Source organism: Rhinopithecus roxellana, chromosome 9 (genome assembly GCF_007565055.1).
Source record: "Rhinopithecus roxellana isolate Shanxi Qingling chromosome 9, ASM756505v1, whole genome shotgun sequence".
NCBI classification, from domain to species: Eukaryota; Metazoa; Chordata; class Mammalia; order Primates; family Cercopithecidae; genus Rhinopithecus; species Rhinopithecus roxellana.
Genome location: NC_044557.1, coordinates 94303178 through 94323926, shown reverse-complemented (window position 1 = coordinate 94323926; position 20749 = coordinate 94303178). Strand labels below are relative to the sequence as shown.

Here is a 20749-nt window from a genome sequence, read left to right as displayed (position 1 = left end):
ACATGTAAGAATTTAAAAATGAGAGGAAAGAAATGCAGTGTGGCACAGTAAGATTTCTCTTTCAAAATCAAACTTTAACAAAAATCTGGTTTCCTTGTTAGTTTCCTTTTTAATTTTTCAGTATTCTGGCAGTTGTCAGATCGTGTGGTTATTCCTGTCGGTGGGCCATGGAACAGGGCTGCTGTAGCTTTTGCACTTTTAAGTTATCAGCCTGTTAGCCAACTCCTCTTTCCTTTAAAATAGTGAAGAACATAGCTACCTGCTGTGTTCTTTTCTTCTGGACTCATTTATGTTCCGTAGTTCAAATACAAACAGTAGGTATAGAGAATGAGATGCTTTTGGTGACTCTGTCCTTAGAGCTAATCATATTGAAGACTCCTACCCAATTTTAAGTTAAAAAAATAAAGCAATTCTAAAGCATACATTAGTTGCATTTCTTTCCTACTGTTATTATTTTTAGGTCTTTAATAGTCTTGTGTCTAATTAACATCAGATATAGTGGACTCAGTTGACCGTATGCTTGGGAGACAAAAATAAGAGTTTTTCCTTAGGACAATGGTTCTTAACTTTGTTGCACATTGAAGTTACCTCAGGATCTTAGAAAAGATCAGTCCACTGATGCTTGGACTTCCACCCCCAGATATTCTGACTTAATTACTTTGGTATGTAGCCTATGCATCAGCATGTTAAAAGCTCCCCGAGGTAATTCTAATGTGCAGCAAAGCTTGGGAACCACTGAATTAGAGAATACTATTCCATACAGTTGAAAAACATGAAGAATGACCTTGAATCAGAGATACAAATGTTAAATACAGGGAAGTATGATAGTGCTTGTTAACTCCAAACTTTTACTGTAGTTAGGTGCAGGGTACTGTAGTTAGGTGCAGGGTACTTTACGTCCTTGTGGTAATAACTAACTTGTTTGAAATAGAAGGTCAGTGTCCAGTTTTCTGCAAGACTAGGAATGTATCTAGTTGTATGGAAGAATTATAGAATAATAATAATAGCATAGGCTTTGGGAATAAATAACCCTTATCTCAGGCCCTAATGTTAGCTGTGTAATTTTTTGGTAAGAGTTCTTAACTTCTCTAATTCTCATTTCCACAAGAGGAAACTGAGCCAAATAAGAGAACTTAGACTCATAAGGTTATTTTGAGGATCCAAGTACAAAATAGTTTCTTATTTCATAAATATGTATTCTGTAAGTGTTAACTACAGTAATATACTTTATGGAGATGGAGTCATGTTAAGGTTACAAGAGTTTTGACTGCTAATGTACGTGGTTGTGGGAAATGACTTTTACCCCTAGGTCCAATCAAAATGATGAATAGAACAGTTTGAGTTTGTATAAACAGATCATTAACTCCAGTAATAGAAGCTGAACAGTTACATTGAAAAGTCAGCTTATTCCTAAAAAATATTAAAAATGCAGAAAGTTTCTGTAATGACGACATTGAATTTTAAGAAAGGAACATAACAGCCATGATTTGATAGTCTGTTCCAATCTTTCAAAGAAATAAGAAACTTTTAAAGTGTGAGTAAATAATTAAAGGTTATAAATCTTCTGTGACCAGGAAGTATCAAAAGCTACAGCAGATAAATTTAAAATATTCTCAGAAACTAGACTGCATAAGAAAAATGACAAGTAAGTTATTTACTTATTTTTTACATCAGTTGAATTATGTATGTTGAATTAATTCACAGGGTTTGTAAACTGTAAATTTGGCTTATTATAATGACATTCAGATATTTGAGCAATCCTGGAAAACCAGAGTAGTGACTAATTATTGACTTCTTTACCAATGTGTGGCCTGATTACTGGAACAAAAATCTAGGCGCACAATATGTGAACTAGAGTTTCATCAGAAATAGTACCAAAATATTTTTCCTTTTTTTTTCTTTTCTATTTTTTTTTTTTTTTTTTTTTTTTTTGAGGCAGAGTTTCACTCTTGTTGCCCAGGCTGGAGTGCAGTGGTGCGATCTTGGCTCACCACAACCTCCACATCCCAGTTTCAAGCAATTCTCCTGCCTCAGCCTCCTGAATAGCTGGGATTACAGGCATGTGCCACCACGCCTGCCTAATTTTGTGTTTTTAGTAGAGATGGGATTTCACCATGTTGGTCAGGCTGGTCTCGAACTCCCGAGCTCAGGTGATCCGCCCGCCTCAGCCTCCCAAAGTATTGGGATTACAAGTGTGAGCCATCACACCCGGGCAATATTTTTCCTTTTCCTAAACTCCAGTCAACTCAAGTCAGTGCTGGTTTGTCACTGTTATAATTATATAAAAAAGACTTTGATATATTTATCATTTTATCTATCAGTCCATTATACACAGTTTATATTGTACCTAACTAAATGATTTTGTGCAAATGAAATTGTAATATCCTTTAATGTTACGTGTAGCATACAGACTTGTCAGTGATTGTTTTACCACATGTTGAAAACTTTGGCTAAAAATAATTTTGTATTACATGGAAAAGTAGATTTTTTCAATTTCTAAAATTTATCTTAATACTTTCATAGGATTTTTTGGAAGTAACCTACCAGATTATCAGAGGTCAGAAATCATGATGTTCATTATGGGGAAAGTACCTGTTTTTGGAACATCTACCCATACTTTGGATATCAGTCAACTAGGGTATGTTCTCAGACTGTAAATTTGAACTTAATCTTGAATTACATTTTATCGTAGAAATCTAGAAATTAGAAAATGTTTAAGTTTTGTTTTTTTAAAAATCATTAGTAATAAAATTCCTATGGAAAGCAGTTAGTAGTATTATGACAGTAGATTGCTAAGCAATTGAATTAACATTTTTAGGCCTTTAGAATCATTTTCAGCTTATAAATTCTGAGATTTTTCCATCTTTAGAAATTGTTTGACCTGGACATTGTGTGTGTGTGCATACACATTCAGGGTTAAGCTTCAAGTTTCCTGTATAAATTTTAAAAATTAGTATCAGTATATCAGAAATAGTGGCTTATTCCTAGAATTTTAGAACTGAAAGTGATTTTAAAGATTATGTGCTCTGACCCCCTTATTTTATACATTTTATTTGGTTTTATAACATGCTAAAGTTTTTGTTTGTGAATGTTTTTGTTTTTTTAATTTAATAAGGAAGTAATAGTATCTTATTCGACTTACATTTCTTTGACCATTAATTTGTTATTTTTAAAAATTGTTCTTACCTGTTTATTCATATTTGTTAAAGAGAAATTATACTCATCAGCTATGTTTGTAGTAATTATTTTCTCCAATGTAAAATGTCTTTTAATTTGGGTTGTTTAGTTGTCTGTTTATATGATTAAATTTTCTTGTCATCACACGCATAGGACTGTTTTGAGAGCCAATAACAAATTTTTTAGTTTGATATTTTTAAAGATAATAGTTTTAATTCACATGAATTTTACTTTGGCATGTAAAGTGAGCCATGACTTAAAACTGTTATAAAAATAAAATCTATTTAGCCAATAAGAATAGAGTTTTAAAATCAGTAATTGGAGTAAATGAAGTAATACAAATGCTAATTAGTATAATAATTCCAGCTTTTTGTATATTTTAGGGATTTGGGAACCAGGAGGATTCAGATAATGTTGCTGAGATCTTTGCTTATGGTAAGGCATTTAAGACAAATAAAGGACACACTTCACCTTAAATTACTGTAAGCATTAATTGAATAGCTTCATGTTACAACCTTTCTTTTCTTAAGTAAGTTACTGTTTATGGTTAGTATTTTATTATGTTCTTCATTTTAAACATTATCCTATAAAAAATATATTTATTTCTCACTTCTTCTGTCATTGTGTTTGATCTTCATAATGATGAAACATACAGAGGGCAGAAACTATTGCCATCTTATAGATGAGATACCTGGGCTCAGAGGCTGTGAGTAGAAGGAGTTGATGAGGTCCACCAAAGTCGCTGGGCTGAAAAACAGAACTCATATTTGAAATCCAAAGTTCTTTCAACATATTATGCTAATTCTTTCTCATACTGACCACATAATTGCTTCTGATTGGGAAAATAATTCATTAAAATGAATATTTGCCATTTAAAATTTGAAGTGGCTATCAATAGCTAAAAAGGAAAAGTATACCCAGAATGAAAGATCCTCTGGTTATTTTCTAGCAATTGTACATTTGATTCAGCCATTGCTAACACCTATGTATCCTTTCGAAATAAGTATCTTTTAGATTTATCCTAGAAATGTTTACTATACATGATCTCATTTTTTAAATGGACTGTCTCATACCTAAGTGCAGAAATACCTCGTATGGTTTTATTTTTAATTCTTTTTAATTCTGTTTATGGCCCTTATCATATAGAAGTTTTGAATTCTAATATAGCCAGATTTATCAGTTTGTTCTATATGTTTTGTACTTTTTCATTTGTATCTTATATAAGAACTCCATTCCTCCTCTGATGATATAAACACTTTTGTTTGTATTTTCTTACAGCAGTTTTAAAATTTTAGCTCTCTATATTTAGAACTTTAATCTGAAGTTCATGTTTATATGTGGTATGAATTTCCCGGGTGGGTAGACAGCTGTCCCACCGGTTTCCCAGCTGACTTATAAAACTACCTCCATCCTATAATAAATGCCTGAATGTAAATGTTAAGTATTCCATATATGTTTATAATCCTGTAAATATGTTTAGATCTCCCACCTGCAATTTAATTTGATCCTAAGCCTTTATTTATATTAGACAAATTCACTAAGTAAATTATTTTGCCTTGCCATCCTGATTATACCATATAGTCAACTGAATGAATATCTATGTGGTATGCTTAAAATGTTTAATAGCAGCTGGGCACAGTGGCTCACACCTGTAATCCCAGCACTTTGGGAGGCCGAGGCGGGTGGATCACGAGGTCAGGAGATCGAGACCATCCTGGCTAACACGGTGAAACCCCATCTCTACTAAAAATAAAAAAATTAGCCTGGCGTGGTGGTGGGCGCCTGTAGTCCCAGCTACTCGGGAGGCCGAGGCGGGAGAATGGTGTGAACCTGGAAGGCGGAGCTTGCAGTGAGCAGAGACCACACGCCCCTGCACTCCCGCCTGGGTGATAGAGCGAGGCTCTGTCTCAAAAAAAAAAGTCAATCAAGTAACTAAGTACAACTTCCCAAAATGAAAATGTATTCCCATTAACCAACTGCCTAATTTAAAATGAGAAAATAATTTGCAAACTTAAATTTAAAATTTACAGGTCTTACTTTTACTGTTTGTCACCTAAGCTCCTTATATCTGTTTCGTACTAACCTTAACTTCTCTGAGCCTCAGTTTCTCCTTATGAATGAGATTGACTAGGGTCTACCTTACAGGGATATGGTGAGGACAAAGTTAATACATATGCAGTGCTTAGAATCATGCCTAACATGTGGTAAATGTATGCTGTTACTAACTTTGTTCTCCTTATGAATGATGTTTTTGTAAATTCAGCAAAATCCTACATTACTTTGTTTTTTTTTTTTTTTGAGACGGAGTCTCGCTCTGTCGCCCAGACTGGAGTACATTGGCGCGATCTCGGCTCACTGCAAGCTGCGCCTCCCGAGTTCACGCCATTCTCCTGCCTCAGCCTCCCAAGTAGCTGGGACTACAGGCGCCCGCCACTGTGCCTGGCTAATTTTTTTTTGTATTTTTTAGTAGAGATGGAGTTTCACCGTGTTAACCAGGATGGTCTCCATCTTCTGATCTCCTGATCCACCCTCCTCCGCCTCCCAAAGTCCTGGGATTACAAGCGTGAGCCACCGCGCCCAGCCAAAATCCTTCATTACTTTGCACATTTCCTTTATGTCTTCTCTGCAGGCTTCTGTCCATGTTTTCTTTCCTCAGTTTATGGTTCTTATAAAACAATATGAGAATGTTACAAAAAAAGGACTCATGACAAAATTGTTTTCTTCCCAATAATCAGGTGACCTCTGGATACAAAGCAAAGACGATTGTTACTGCACTTCCAGGGTCTTTCCTGGATCCTTTGTTATCACCATCTCTCATGGAAGACTATGAACTGAGACAGTTGGTCTTGGAAGTAATGCATAATCTCATGGATCGCCATGACAATAGGGCAAAGCTTCGAGGGATCAGGTAATATGCCATTTTGAAATGTATCTAATGATAATGTTTTTCAATTGCTAAATTAGTGTATGTAAGTACTGTGATTTTTAAAAATCTAGCATGTTCAGGTTTTATTAATCCAGAATTTTGTTTAATTGGTATTGAGATAATTTAATCAATATATTTTAAGATAGCAAATTTTTGGAGGGCACATATGTACTCTTCAGAAGCAATTCAGTAGTATTACAGGCTTATCAAACTCTTAAGTGTAAATACAATTTTCCATATAAGATGTGACATTGTAAATAAATGTGCTATTCATTAAAAATGATATATTGATTGTCTCTAGAATAATACCAGATGTAGCTGACCTAAAGATAAAAAGAGAAAAAATTTGTAGACAAGACACAAGTTTCATGAAAAAGGTAAGACATCTAAAAAAAAAAAATGCATAGTGTAAATTACAGCCATTTGAATTGTTAGGTGGTTTTGTATTGATCTGTGACCTTGAAATGAAGCCATAGAATTTTGAAATTGAAAGACCTCAAGATGCCATCAACCTCCCTCAAGTATAACATCCCTGGTGGTGTCTCCTCCAGCCTGTGTTTGAACATTGTATTGTTGGGCTGCTGTAGTAGTTCTTAATTTCTCTGAGTAAAACATCTTCCTATAATTCTTGCCCTGGCAATCCTCTCCCACTGAAAAACATAGATACTGATTCCTCTTTTAGCGGCTCTTTTGTAGACAGCTTCAAGTCTCTGAAAATAGCTGTCACCATCGAATAAATTAACTATGGTGAGTTTTTATTGTCTATTAGGCATTGTTTTCTACACTATTTGGGATATAAAGATGAGTTGGGCAGGATCTCTGCCCCTAATAGTAGTTTTTGCTGGATTTTCATGATGATAATTTAAATTCTGTAGGTCTACTGGCAAATGGCTGAATTTAGAAAATTATGATATTTATGGTTATTTGCATATTGAGTAAACTTTCTTTGCAGTTATTATTCGTCCAAAGCTTGGGCATCTAATATTTGCTAGACACTTAGTCAACATTGAGAGATACGATAACCATGACACTGCCAGCTGCCCTTACAACAAACACAGTATTGCCAGCTAAGGGAGCCTATTTTTAGAGGTACAAGGAACAGGAGACAGCCCCGTAGGAAGCTAGGTGCAGAGACCTGTAATCCATGTTCTTTTTTGCCTCTTTACTAGCCCATGCTTTCTCCTGACACCGTCTTTAGTGTTACTATCTGTACCTATACTATTGATTGCTGTGTTTCAAGTTAACTCCATTTTAAAACTTCATTTAAAAAATAATTTACAAAATATCACCGTTCCTAAATTAATGTGATTCACTGAATAAAATATTTAAGTGAGGTTGGCCGGGCATGGTGGCTCACACCTGTAATCCCAGCACTTTGGGAGGCCGAAGTGGGTGGATCACAAGGTCAGGAGATTGGGACCATCCTGGCTAACACAGTGAAACCTCATCTCTACTAAAAATACAGAAACAAAAAAAAAAATTAGCCGGGCGTGGTGGCGGGCGCCTGTAGTCCTAGCTGCTCTGGAGGCTGAGGCAGGAGAATGGCGTGAATCCTGGAGGTGGAACTTGCAGTGAGCCAAGATTGCGCCACTGTACTCCAGCCTGGGTGACAGAGCGAGACTCTGTCTCCAAAAAAAAAAAAAAAATTTAAGTGAGGCTATACTGTGTATCAAAAAACTGGTTAATAAGTAGGACAGATACATTAATTCTTCTCAATTTTTATTTTTTATTTCTTTATCTCATCTAACTAATGAAGTTATTCTACATAACTGAGGAACTTCAAACAATTTTTTGAAATATTTTTTATTAACAAATTATAAATATACATTTATTAAGGGATACAATATGGTGTTTTGATTATATATATATAAAATGTGGAAAATTTAAATCCAGCTAATTAACATATCCATTTTCTTGCTTACCTATCTTTTTTTTTATGGTGACATATTTGAAATTTACTCTGTTAGTTATTTTCAAATATACAATACACTGTTACTGACCAGAGTCACCCTGCTGTGTAATAGATCTCAACACTTAACTCCTTCTATCTGTCTGAAACCTTGTAACCTTTGATCAATAATCTCTCCATTACCCTCCTCCTTGTTCTCAGGCCCCCGCTCCTGCTAACCACCATTCTCTACTTCTGTGGGTTCAACTTTTTTAGATTCCACATACAAGTGAGATTATGCAGTATTTCTTGGGACTGACTTGTTTGACTTAGCATAATGTCCTCCAGGTTCATCCATATTGTCACAAATGAAAGAATTTTCTTCTAGTGTAAGGCTGAATAGTATTTCATTGTGTGTGTGTGTATATATATATATATACACTACATTTTCTTTATCCATTCATCTGTTGATGGACACTTAGGCTGATTCCATACTGAGGAATTTTTAATCATTACTGATATAATGAATTTTGAAACTCAATTGATAACTGATTTTTGAGTTACTGACTTTATACAATGACATTAAACAGTCATGGACATTGAGACTGGATTTCATTTTATCCGTTATGAGTTATAGAAATAATACTTCTGCTGTTTATTTTGCTAGTCAACCAATTTGAAAGGCTGTAATTTAACAGCAAGATTAGACTATTATTCATGTTAGATTTTGAATCCTTAAACTGTTTTCTGAATTAGTTGTTCCTCTGTTTTATAATTCAGAATAACTTTCCTTGCTAAGCATTTGTTATCATTAATGTAAACCATTCCTTTTTGGGTCTTTCTCTTTAGAAGCAATGTGTTCACACTTTTTTTCCTTTGTCAAAATTTTATTTTTATAGTTTGACGCCATTTTTCATTTACCTTCCAATTTGTTTTATCAGTAAAAATGTTTGATTTTCATATGAAAACTAGCAACTGAGAGAAGTTTCTGCAAAGAACTAAAGAAAAAAAGATGGGTTCTGTAGCCACAGGATAATGGACTGGCCTTTAGTTAAGAGAATCTTAGTTTAGCATAGACAGTATATTTTCTGTGTTAACATTGTTTGTTCAGGCAACTGTGTCTCAGATTACTACCCAGCCTAAAAGGACTCCATCTGAATGTTTTAGGGACGTCTTATATACGGAGTCTGTTTGAAAAATGGTTCCAGGGCTGGAATCCCTTATACATTGGGAGGTATCACTTCACCTGTAATTTCCTAATGAAGTGTATTCTTCCAGAGAAAACAGCGCCCACCACTGAGTCTACAACTCAGTCTATAGTATATCGTTTCTCACCGTGTGAAAGGGCTCTTGTTAATGTTTCACCAAATCTAGGAATTATGTAGAAAAGAGTACTTTTTATTATGAAATATAAAATATACGGAAATTATTACTTTAATTATTTTAAGGTGAACAACAGTATAAACAAAAGCATCCCACATGTTCTGTCTTCTTCATAACTCCATCCTCTCTCCTACAAGTAATCACTATCATTGCTCTGACTTTGATGGAAACTGACTCCTTCGAGTTTTTTTTACAGTTTGATAACCTAATATACATTACCTCCTTGAACTATATTGTTTAGTTTTGCCGGTTTTTGTTATTTGGGTGAAAGGAACCATACACTGTGTATTCTTTTAAGTTTAGTTTTTTTAATTCAGCTCTATTTTGGTAAAATTCATCTGTGTGTGGCTTTAATAGTATTCCATGATATGAATATACCACAAGTTTTCTTTTGTTGGCACCCATTTGAATTGTTTCCAGTTAATGAGTGTCATGAACTGTGCTCCTGTGAACATGCTCGTACATGTGTTATGCTGTGTATTATAACTCCCATTTCTCCAAGGCCTGTAGGAGAGGAATTGCTGAGTAATAGGTTATGTATTTTTCAGATTCACTGGATAATGCCATACCAATTTGTAAAGTCATTATACCTATTTGTATTTTTACATTACATATTACAGATTTTTTATTTCATCTAATATGGTATGTAGTAGGTAATTTTTAAAAACAAACTTACTACTTAAGGAACCTGAAGTCTAAATTCTCACATATGTATGCACCACTTTAATGTTTGTTAGTGATGTTTAGAACCATAGAATTCAAGAATATTCTTAGGTTTTGAGAGGACCCAATACATAAAGTTTTCTTTTCCCCACCCAAGTATAGAAACCGTATGTGTTTGAGAGAGAGAAAGAATGAGAGAGACAAACTCTGGATTCAGAAAGGTGGAAACCAAAATAACAACTTCAGAAATAAAGGAATCTGGAGGGTAGCTTTATATCTGTAGCCAAAAAAGGCTTACTAACACTGTACCACAGATTTATGCAGACTTAACCAGTGAGTCATTGTCACAGCTGGAGAACTACAGGCCGCCTTACTGGGATGGGACCTTAGTGCATATTAAATAGAGAACAGAGCAGAATGCATACTTGTTACAGGCAGGCTGGCTTCAGAAGAGTCTGTGCTGCTCTTGCCCAGTTTCTTTTCCTAAAATGATCAGAAGAACCTTCTGAGAAACAGGCTTGGAATGTTAAGCCTGAAGTCTCTCCACATGGGAAAAATGAGTGTTCTTAACCCTGCCTGCACATTCTAACCACATGGGTAGCTTAATACTTGAAAAATACTGATACTTTGCCACTGACCAGTTACATGATATTGGAGGAGGGTGGACAGTAGTGAGAAGTGGGGAGGGCAAGAGCATGGTGGTCATTCCAGTTGTCCAGTGATTCCAGTGGACAGTTAGGGTTGAGAGCTAATTGAGTTAATATCACCACTGTGACTGGAAATGGCATTGCACCTATATCCAGGAATGCTTTAGAAAGGAAAGGCTTTAATAATCTTTTATTATAATAATAAATAATAAATCTTTATTATAATGATATTTACTTAGATCAGTCTAGTTTAGGGGAAGCCTCTATGCAATACCTGGGGAGTTTCTGTAACCTCTTCCCTGTTAATAGGCTTTAGACTTGCCTTCAGAGACTCCATGCCAACATGTAACAGAACCTGCAGATGCTCTTCTCTGTACGGCTAACCCACAGCACAGGGATTGTTCCCCAGTCAAGAGAGCCTGAGTACATTTCCTCTCAGCACAGTATTCTTTATCATTGCTGAGGCTGTATTGCCAAAGTATCTCTCAGTATTCTGCCATCCGTTTCACTTTTTTTCTCAAGTCAATCCATAATTTGGTTTTGTTTTTTCAAATTACTGTTAAAAAACATTTTCATCGTTAGCACAGGAACTATTTTTTACTCATTGTTTTTATTTAGGGTTTCTCTTCAACTTTAACATTAGCTTGTAGTTGTATATTAGCATGGTGACTGATATTAATAATTGGAATTTGACCATCTGATCATCAACTTAAATTTCATTTCCATGTTAAGCTATATAATAACATAGCTATACTGTCAAAGGGTATGCATGTGAAATCTGCCTTTTTTACATTTTAAACAAAATTACCTGTTTCCTCTGTCTTTTATCCTCAGAATGGGCAACAGCTATATCGGCACATATATTTGGGTTGTAAAGAGGAAGACAACGTTCAGAAAAACTATGAACTACTTTATACTTCTCTTGCTCTTATAACTATTGAACTGGCTAATGAAGAAGTAGTTATTGATCTCATTCGATTGGCCATTGCTTTACAGGTATGCTTTCATAACCATTCACTGCAGAATACATTTTTTATAAAGCAGACACCGTCTTTGAAGTATTGCCTTTATCCAAGGACATGAATTTTAAAAGGGAGTTATCTAGTTGTAAATCTAAAATACTGAAGACTGTGATCACATTGTGTTCCTTTTACATATGTTGCATGAGCATCAACTTGTGTGCTGACTACCCTTCAAGGCCATAGGGATATACTGTGAAGAAGAAGACAGACACAGTCCCTGTACCCCTGTACCCACACTTCCTACCCTGGGGGATAGTCATTACATAAGAGTGACATACATGCAGTTGTTTAATTAGAGTTGCATAAGTGTTATGTAATAGAAGGACAGTAGGCAGTGGCTCTGTATGCGCACGCGCGTGTGTGTGTGTGTGTATGAGAACAGGAAAGGCTTTCCTAGGGAAGAGAGTTTAAGTTGAAAAATCTTGTAAATGAACATTTATTTTCCTTTCAGAATTGTTTTAGAAAATAACTTCTGATAAAATGGCATTTTTGTTAGCTTTCCAGACTACCTGCAGTTTTCCAGTGTAATCAGAAAATGCTGGTGGAGCATAAGAATTTGATCTCTCTGATGTGTTTGTTTCTTATTAAAGGACAGTGCAATTATCAATGAGGATAATTTGCCAATGTTCCATCGCTGTGGAATCATGGCACTGGTTGCAGCATACCTCAACTTTGTAAGTCAGATGATAGCTGTCCCTGCATTTTGCCAGCATGTTAGCAAGGTAATGTATTTAGAAAAGTCCTTAAACTTGAATTTTGTACAAAATTGCTAATTTTATTCCAATGGTGATTATTTTTAACTTTGGTGATTATGTATAATTCTATAAAAATATACAGCCAGTAAACTGAAACTACAGCTAAAACTGTAACTACCGTTTTTATATTTTCTTAGATGAATGTTATTTTATTACAATAGTTTAATGTAGTGGTTGAATGCAATATATGGTTTTCTTCTAGAATACCTTATGTAATTTATTCTGTGAGTTTTTTCCTTTGAACCCTTATGAATCTTAGTATCTAAATTTTCTTACATTACACTCTTTTGTTGTTTATTCTAAACTACTTGAGGCAGATCTCAAAAGTTGAATAATTAGTGTGCATCTCAGAGAATTGTCCTATGTCTTTCAAATACAGTTTTCTTTAGCAGTAACTCTTTACATCGTTATTTGCATGACTTAATAAACATTACAGTGCCCCCAACTTACCTAGCAGAAAAAGTCCACTTTTAAAGACATCTGTAAGAGAGAACTTTATTTTTCTTAAATTGGAAGCACATCGTTTAGTCCTTACTAAAATGTAGGCTTTTAGTGTACTCTAAGAAACAAAACTCATCCATTCATTAATCAGATATTTGAGTGAATAATTGATGCCCACCACTAGAGAATTAAGTATTACAAAAGCAGAGTACCTCTTTGCTCACAGTTCATTGGAGGAGCTAGACCACACAAGTGCCTGGAGACCTTGTACACAGGCTGCAAAAGGTAATGCAGCAGGTGGAGGATGGTGATTTGTAAAGCGATTTACAAAATATTCTTGCTTTATCATACTAGGCTTAATCAAATGTAATGTGTCATCATTTTTTGCTTTATATATTATTTTATTGTCACAGTTTTATCTGTTAAATTTTAAAAATAATAGATGTGAAAACAGAACAGACTGTACACTTGGGCTGTAAACTTAGCTTAAATTCAAAAACAGTGATGGTATTTCTTATAAATGTTTAAAGTTGTTTTGTTTTTAAGCTGTTTTCCAAATTTTTATAGCAAGGTCCTGAGGGGTGGGATTTTTTATTTTTGTTCTGTTTTTGAATATTTTTTAGGTTATTGAAATTCGAACTATGGAAGCCCCTTATTTTCTACCAGAGCATATCTTCAGAGATAAGTGCATGTATGTTAATCTTTATGTTTTAAGGATGGGGTACTGACTTGATAAACCAATCAGTAATAATTATAAAGGAGTAAATATTGTTACAGTAATTCCTGGTGTTTTATACTAATCATCATTTTGTGTCTGTCATTTAATTCATTTAATTATTTCCCTTGTTATAAAAGGACCTGCGCATTATGGATGTTGACTCATGCACAACATGGAGTCAATCTTGAGAAAGTTTTTTAAGAGTAAGACTTGGCCGGGCGCAGTGGCTCATGCCTGTAATCCCAGCACTTTGGGAGGCCGAGGTGGGTGGATCACCTGAGGTCAGGAGTTTTAGGCCAGCCTGGCCAACATGGCGAAACCCTGTCTCTACTAAAAAATACAAAAATTAGCTGGGCGTGGTGTCATGTGCCTGTAGTCTCAGCTACTCAGGAGGCTGAGGCTGGAGAATCACCTGATCCCAGGAGGCGGAGGTTGCAGTGAACCAAGATCACACCACTGCACTCCAGCCTGGGCGACAGAGCGAGACTCCATCTCCAAAAAAAAAGAGAGAAAACCTACCCCACTTTTTAAAAAATGTTGGCTATGTCTCTTAAATACAGCATATTTTATGTTCTCATATGTAAATGATCAAACCTTTAAGAGAATACAGTATCCTGTTGAAGACGTTCAGTAATAGGTAACAATACTCAAAATATTGTGGAAGAAAGAATGTATTAAGGAAAATCAGTGTTATTTCCTGCATTATTTCTTGTTCTCTAAAGAAAAGTATATATATGAATAATATTTTGTTTGAACTTTTGGGCCATAAAAGCAGTTTATATTGAAAGCATCAGTAAGATAATATCAAGCAGTTTGAAAGGAAGGTGAAACCTTATGTGGGTGGGCAAGTACTTCCTAACACTTAGCTGGCTAATATGGTTTTCATTAACAGTCAGTGGGCTGCATTTTTATTTTGTCTCTCAGTACACTTTTTAGTTAACATGACAATAAAAGCTACATTTAGTGTTCTTTATTACTTAACAAGTGAAGATCAACAGAGTCATATAAGGCTAAATTCACTATTGGAATGTTACTGGGAGAAGAATCACTGCAGAATGGTTAATATATGGGACCGCATACTATGTGTTTTTAAAGAGCTCAAATTAGTTGCCTAAAATATACTGATTTTTCTGTTACTACAGTTTACATTGTGTTTATATTTAGAATATTGAGGCTTTTGCTCTAGAATGTTTTCCATAGTAACTTATTTTTGCTCAGTAATTTAATACTGAATGATTGTTGCTTTGATGAAATTGGCAGGCTTCCAAAATCTTTAGAGAAGCATGAAAAAGATTTGTACTTTCTGACCAACAAGATTGCAGAGTCCCTAGGTGGAAGTGGATATAGTGTTGAGAGATTGTCAGTTCCGTATGTACCGCAAGTAACAGGTAAGAGGAGGATAATTAGAACTCTCACTCTGGTGATTGCTTATGTTATAGTAATTTTTTCATTACCCAGTTAGCAATGAAAATTAATTCTGGTGTGTGTCCTTACTATAGCCCAGCCATTTTCAAATGCTTCAGAGTATTTACTTCTGTTTTTTAATTTTGCTATTGAAAACCTTCAGTAAATCTCTAACAACATAGATATGATTTTACCACGAGCAAATCAAGTCCTTGAATATTTATTGTTATAATACTTAATATTTTATTTAATAGTATATTTTAAAGTGAGATCTTTTCTCATTAAATGATATTCTATTTAAGTTATGGAAATTGATGAAAATTGTTTAATGATAAGTGATTGTTGAGGTTAATGAATTAGACAACTTTTGTTATTTGAAAGAGTACAAGACTGTTGTTATATAAATAAAACTACAAACTTTTTGAGTTAGGGATTTTTTTTTCTCTGTGACCTATATAGTTCCTTCTATTCTTCCCATTGCCTGAAATAATTCTGTTTGAAGGTAAAATTGCATAGTGTCTTGTATTCAACCTTTACTGTAAAAATTAAAATCAAAGAATTTATGTCTTATACTTTCATTTTCATTTGGTGATTATATAAATAGTAAATTTTGTGAGTTAATTCTTTCTTTGGGGATACCTCTGTTCTACAAGAGAACCATTTGATTTCACTTAGAAAGATTTCTGGATTAGTCACTACAAGTAGCGCAGTCTTTGTAAATGGCTTTTTTTAAACAACGTGGATCCAAAATACATACATTTAGTACAGTAATAATTGTTCATAACAGTCTGAGATGTTAATGAGTGCTTTTGCATTTTCTTTTAAATTTTATGCTGTAAAAGATTGTGTTCCTCAGGAACTCCTTGAGGAAATACAAGTGCTAACAATAAAACATTATTAGAGCTTTATAATTTAAAAGATTAAAAAACATTTAAAATATTTTAACTCTTATAATTTGAATTTAGCTCTCTTTCCTTCAAGCAAAAAACCTCTTAAACCCAGGCACAAGCACAAAGGTAAATCCAGTTGTCAGTTTGGCCTGCCCTTTCCCTCACCTGTCCTCTGGGAAAATAGCTTAATAAAATGTGCCTTTTAGAAAATGGGGCCAGTGGCCTGCATATTTTCTGTAATTAGTTTATTATTTTCCTTTATCTTCCTTATAGCCATAGTTTATTTTTACCCCTGTTATTTCTCTTTACCCTGTTCCTTTAACTCTTAACAATTTTTAATGAAAGCTGTGGTACTGTTAAAATTTTTAACAAATGGTCTGCACTTCCCTGATTCCTCCCACCCCTAAAAAAGATGTATTCTCTCATAATCCATCTCTGCCAATGACTGGAAAAATTCTGAATGTTTTAGTGTCTACTTAATTGTATAACTGCATAGAAATCATAGATTTTTCTGATTTGTAAAGACATAGTTTAGAACCTGTCTGTGGCATGAGTATCCTACCTTAATGCAGAAACAGAATAAACAGTGATATTTTATGGGATACTGAATCTGTAATTAAATTTCCTTTTGCTGTGTAACCATCAGATAATGCATTAAAAAACTTGAAGGGATTTAAGAACAATATATTAAAATAAAAAGCAGAACATATTTAGTTTGTTGTGTATCATGCAATACCCATCATCATCACAATAGTAGCTACCATTTATTATGCACTGTGTGCTAGGCGCTGTGATAAGTGCTTTGTATTCATTTTCTTATGTAATTCTCATAATGGTTTGGTGAGGAAGGTAGCATTATCTTTGTTTACAAATGAGGATAGTGAGGCTAAAATTGAATTAAATGATTAGGTGACACCACTACCAGCCTCTCCAGTTAGTTGCTTAATAAATTATTTGATTTCACTATTTTTCAGGGGCTCAAGTATTGCTCACGCATCCAGAAATATCCAGATTGATTTTTATTATTTATTTCTCTAACTTCTACTGGGTACCTACAATTTAATATATATCAGGCACTGTTATGACTTTCATAGGGTAGCAAGATGTTAAGATGCAATTCTTATCCTCAAGGAATACAATCTAGTGGGAAAAGCAGATGAATGATTGAAACACAGTGATAACTGGATCTAGAGAAAGAATGATAATCTACCTAAAGTTTATTGAACTATTGATGCCTGGCATCATAATAATGTGGTTGATAAATGTTAGCAGATTATTGTATTTTACTTTAATCAACCTAGAATTCGAATGAATAGTGTATGTTTAGGCCTGTGCCAAGTACTGCTTTATGAGGGGAAAACAGTAGTGTCCCCCATCTGAATCATTCAGAGGTATCAGTGGCTTCAGTCAACTCATACAGTTATTTAAATATTAAGTGAGCACCTCCAGTGTGCTAGCTGCTGTGCAGGCAAAAGCCAGAATGAACAAGACAGGTAGGTCCCTACTTTCACAGAGCTCACAGTCTCTCTTAAATGTATTGTTTACTTGAACCACAAAACACAGCAGATGATTGGTATTATTCTAGGTGCATAGGAAATAAGTTAATTTCATTATATAATTTTTCTCTAAGAAGATAAATAACCAGGCAATTGTAATATGACTATACGGCTATGATTAGGGACATTTTGGGTCCTCCAATAGCAGGTAAAAATATTTAATCCAGGTTTGGCAGGCCAGGAATATCTTCCAGAGGAAAAAGCCTCTAAGCTGAGCTTGAAACAGGTGTTAGGCAAGTGAACTGTGCTTCGTATGGTAGTAACAACACGTGTGAAGGAATGAGGTAGGCAAGAAAAGGATTTGTTCTGTGAATTAACACAGAGTGATGACAGACTTCAGGGAGTGGAGATAGGAATTGTAAAGCAAGGTGAACTAGTTTAAACTGTTCTGAAGGCAGTGGGGAAGCATGAGTGATTTTAATCAGAGGATAACATGATCAGAGTTGCATTTTAGAAATAGTACTTTGGTTGTAATTTTGCAAACTGGGGATGGGGTGACTATTTATTTTGATGGCATGTTAGTCATCCTTAGGAGAAATGACAGTGGCCCATAATAAAGAGGCATTAGTGAGAATATTGATTGATATGGAGAGACAAGGAGAAAGCCAGGGATTTTGTCCAGGTTTCTCGCTTGGGCGCTTGAGTGGATGGTGTAAAATTGAGGGGACACATAGGATTTACTTACCATTTCATTTGCTTGTTTTTTTGTGTGTGTATGTTTTGTTTTTCTCGGAGGGATGAGAGATAAAGCTGGTGTATTAGTCCATTTTCACGCTGCTGATAGAGACATACCAGAGACTGGGCAATTTACAAAAGAAAGAGGTTTAATTAGACTTACAGTTCCACATGGCTGGGGAAGGTCTCACAATCATGGCAGAGGGTGAAAGACACTTCTTACATGGCAGTGGCAACAGAGAATGAGGAAGAAGCAAAAGCAGAAACCCCTGATAAACCGATCAGATCTCGAGACTTATTCACTATCACGAGAATAATGTGGGAAAGACCAACCCTCATGATTCAGTTACCTCCCTCTGGGTCCCTCCCACAACAGGTGGGAATTCTTGAGATGCAATTCAAGTTGAGACTTGGGTGGGGACACAGCCAAACCATATCAGCTGGGCTCAAGTGAGGAAGGAAAGAAGTACATATTTCAGCTGAAACTCTCTATAAGTAGTTTTGAATCTGGGGTGGTAGAAGGATAGAGTTTTTGTTAACAGAAATAAACAGGAAAAAGTGGCTGGTTTTGGAGATAATCCTCTTGTTGAGTATCTTTGACAGTGGAGCATGCAAGTAAAGTAGCTTGAGGCAGTTAGGAGTTAGGACTGGGTTTTGTGTGAGGGTTAGGAGGTTATAATGAAAATTTTGAAAAAAGCAACATAGGGGATTTTGCTAAAGCCTTCAGGGAGGATGACTTCTCACAGTGAAGGCATGGAGATAAAGAGGATGGAATGGCTTTGGACAGTTCTCTTTTCCTGAGAAGAGGCTGTGTTGGGAAGGAACGTAAAGCCCCAAAGCTGAAAGTCTCAAGAATGTGAAAGGAAAGTAAGGTAATGTTGGAATGCGGGTGCTAGGAGGTTGGGGGGTGAGAAGGCAGCTATAGAGGAGCTTCCAAAAAGGGAAAGGTAACTTGGCACAAATTGCTGAAGCTTCAGAGAAGTAGAAAATTGATTAAGACCTTTCTTTGGATTTTCCTGGAAGGTGATTATTGATCACCTTTGAGACAACACTATATTTCCTTTTTGTTCTCAATGATTTTGCCGCTCAGGGACCCCTTTCCGGCCCCCATACTTCTCTTTTCTTTTTGTATTATTGGCTTCAACATGACTCTCTTTCTGCAACCCCTCAGCTTTCATAAATTAACCCAGAAATTCTTTTATAGCCTCCTTTGAGAGAAGTCCTTATTTTTACTTCCGGAGAGACCTTGAAAGTTAGTGTACCTAGATGCTATAAGCAGATCAGCAGGGATGACCGCATACTGCCTTGTGGCAATTCCATTGATGTGTTTATGTCCAGTTACTTATATCAAAGCATATGATTATGAAGGAAAAACCAAAATTACAGGGTCTAGGTTAACTCAGCAGTAGCCACATGCAGGATATAAAATATTCTCATCCTGAAAATTCTTGCAAAACAATGTGTCCTGTTTTGTCACAGTTGAGTATGTACTGATTCTGTACCTTCAGGCTTCATGCAGTAGAACCTGAGTGACTTTTGTATGGTAGATACAAAACCCAGAGTCTGACTGAATTTCATGCATGGATATATAGGTCAGACATCAACGTACATGACGGTAGTACAAGGCTGAAGGATGATGGAAGGGAACTTCATTAATAACCGATAGTAAGTTTTTGTAGCTCAGAAGAAAGAGGGACAAGTAGAAATAATTGGAGTAATATTTAACACTTAAGGAAGCGATGTGATGTTCAAATAGGCCTTGAAAGATAAGAATCTCTATAGTGAGGAGGATGGCAAAGAAGGACAGATAACAACATGTTTCTAGAAAGCAGATATCCCACAGCATGCACAGAGGTTAGAAAACAGGCATTTTTGAGTTGAACACCAGATGAATTAGGGAAGGCTGAAGTTACTGTTGGTAAGATCTGATGAGAAAGCCTAGAATGTCCTTTTAATTCACAAGCAGTTGGGGAGCATAGCTTGGGGAGTTATGTGGTTAGTGTTTTAAGAAACTTAGTTAACATGGTGGTGACATACAGGTAAAATTGTAGAAAAGTCTGCCATTAGGATGCACTGCGTTACTGGTTCTCAACTAAGGGTGAATTTTGCAATCTTGGGGAAATTTTTAGTTGTCAGAACTGGGCCGGAGTGAGATGGGATAGGCTTGTTGGCATGTAGTGCATAGAAGCTAGGGATGCTGCTGAACATCTTATAATACAAGGGACAGCTTCCCACAACAAGAGTTATCTGGCCCAAAATGTCCGTAGTGTCAATGTTAAGAAACCCTAGCTAGGTTATGCTATAGTAGCAAACAACCCCAAGTTCTTAATGGTTTGAAACAGTAAAGATTGGCCGGGCGCGGTGGCTCAAGCCTGTAATCCCCAGCACTTTGGGAGGCCGAGACGGGCGGATCACGAGGTCAGGAGATCGAGACCATCCTGGCCAACACGGTGAAACCCCGTCTCTACTAAAAATACAAAAAACTAGCCGGGCGAGGTGGCGGCGCCTGTAGTCCCAGCTACTCGGGAGGCTGAGGCAGGAGAATGGCGTGAACCCGGGAGGCGGAGCTTGCAGTGAGCTGAGATCTGGCCACTGCACTCCAGC

General features: G+C 35.7%; 1 protein-coding gene across 10 annotated transcripts in view; it reads left to right on the top strand.

The window, feature by feature from the left end:
• Nucleotides 1-20749, top strand: part of EFR3A (EFR3 homolog A) — a 103977-nt gene that overhangs the window by 65198 nt on the left and 18030 nt on the right. For 6 of the 10 annotated variants that reach the window (XM_030938285.1, XM_030938288.1, XM_030938290.1 and 3 more), the window contains exons 11-19: nucleotides 2524-2638; nucleotides 3561-3612; nucleotides 5913-6085; nucleotides 6405-6480; nucleotides 11519-11680; nucleotides 12297-12428; nucleotides 13526-13593; nucleotides 14881-15008; nucleotides 15990-16040. In XM_030938285.1, coding sequence (XP_030794145.1) covers nucleotides 2524-2638; nucleotides 3561-3612; nucleotides 5913-6085; nucleotides 6405-6480; nucleotides 11519-11680; nucleotides 12297-12428; nucleotides 13526-13593; nucleotides 14881-15008; nucleotides 15990-16040 — 957 coding nt within the window. The remainder of the gene's footprint in view (nucleotides 1-2523; nucleotides 2639-3560; nucleotides 3613-5912; nucleotides 6086-6404; nucleotides 6481-11518; nucleotides 11681-12296; nucleotides 12429-13525; nucleotides 13594-14880; nucleotides 15009-15989; nucleotides 16041-20749) is intronic. The other 4 variants (XM_010380302.2, XM_010380303.2, XM_030938292.1 and 1 more) reach the window with 1 other exon arrangement.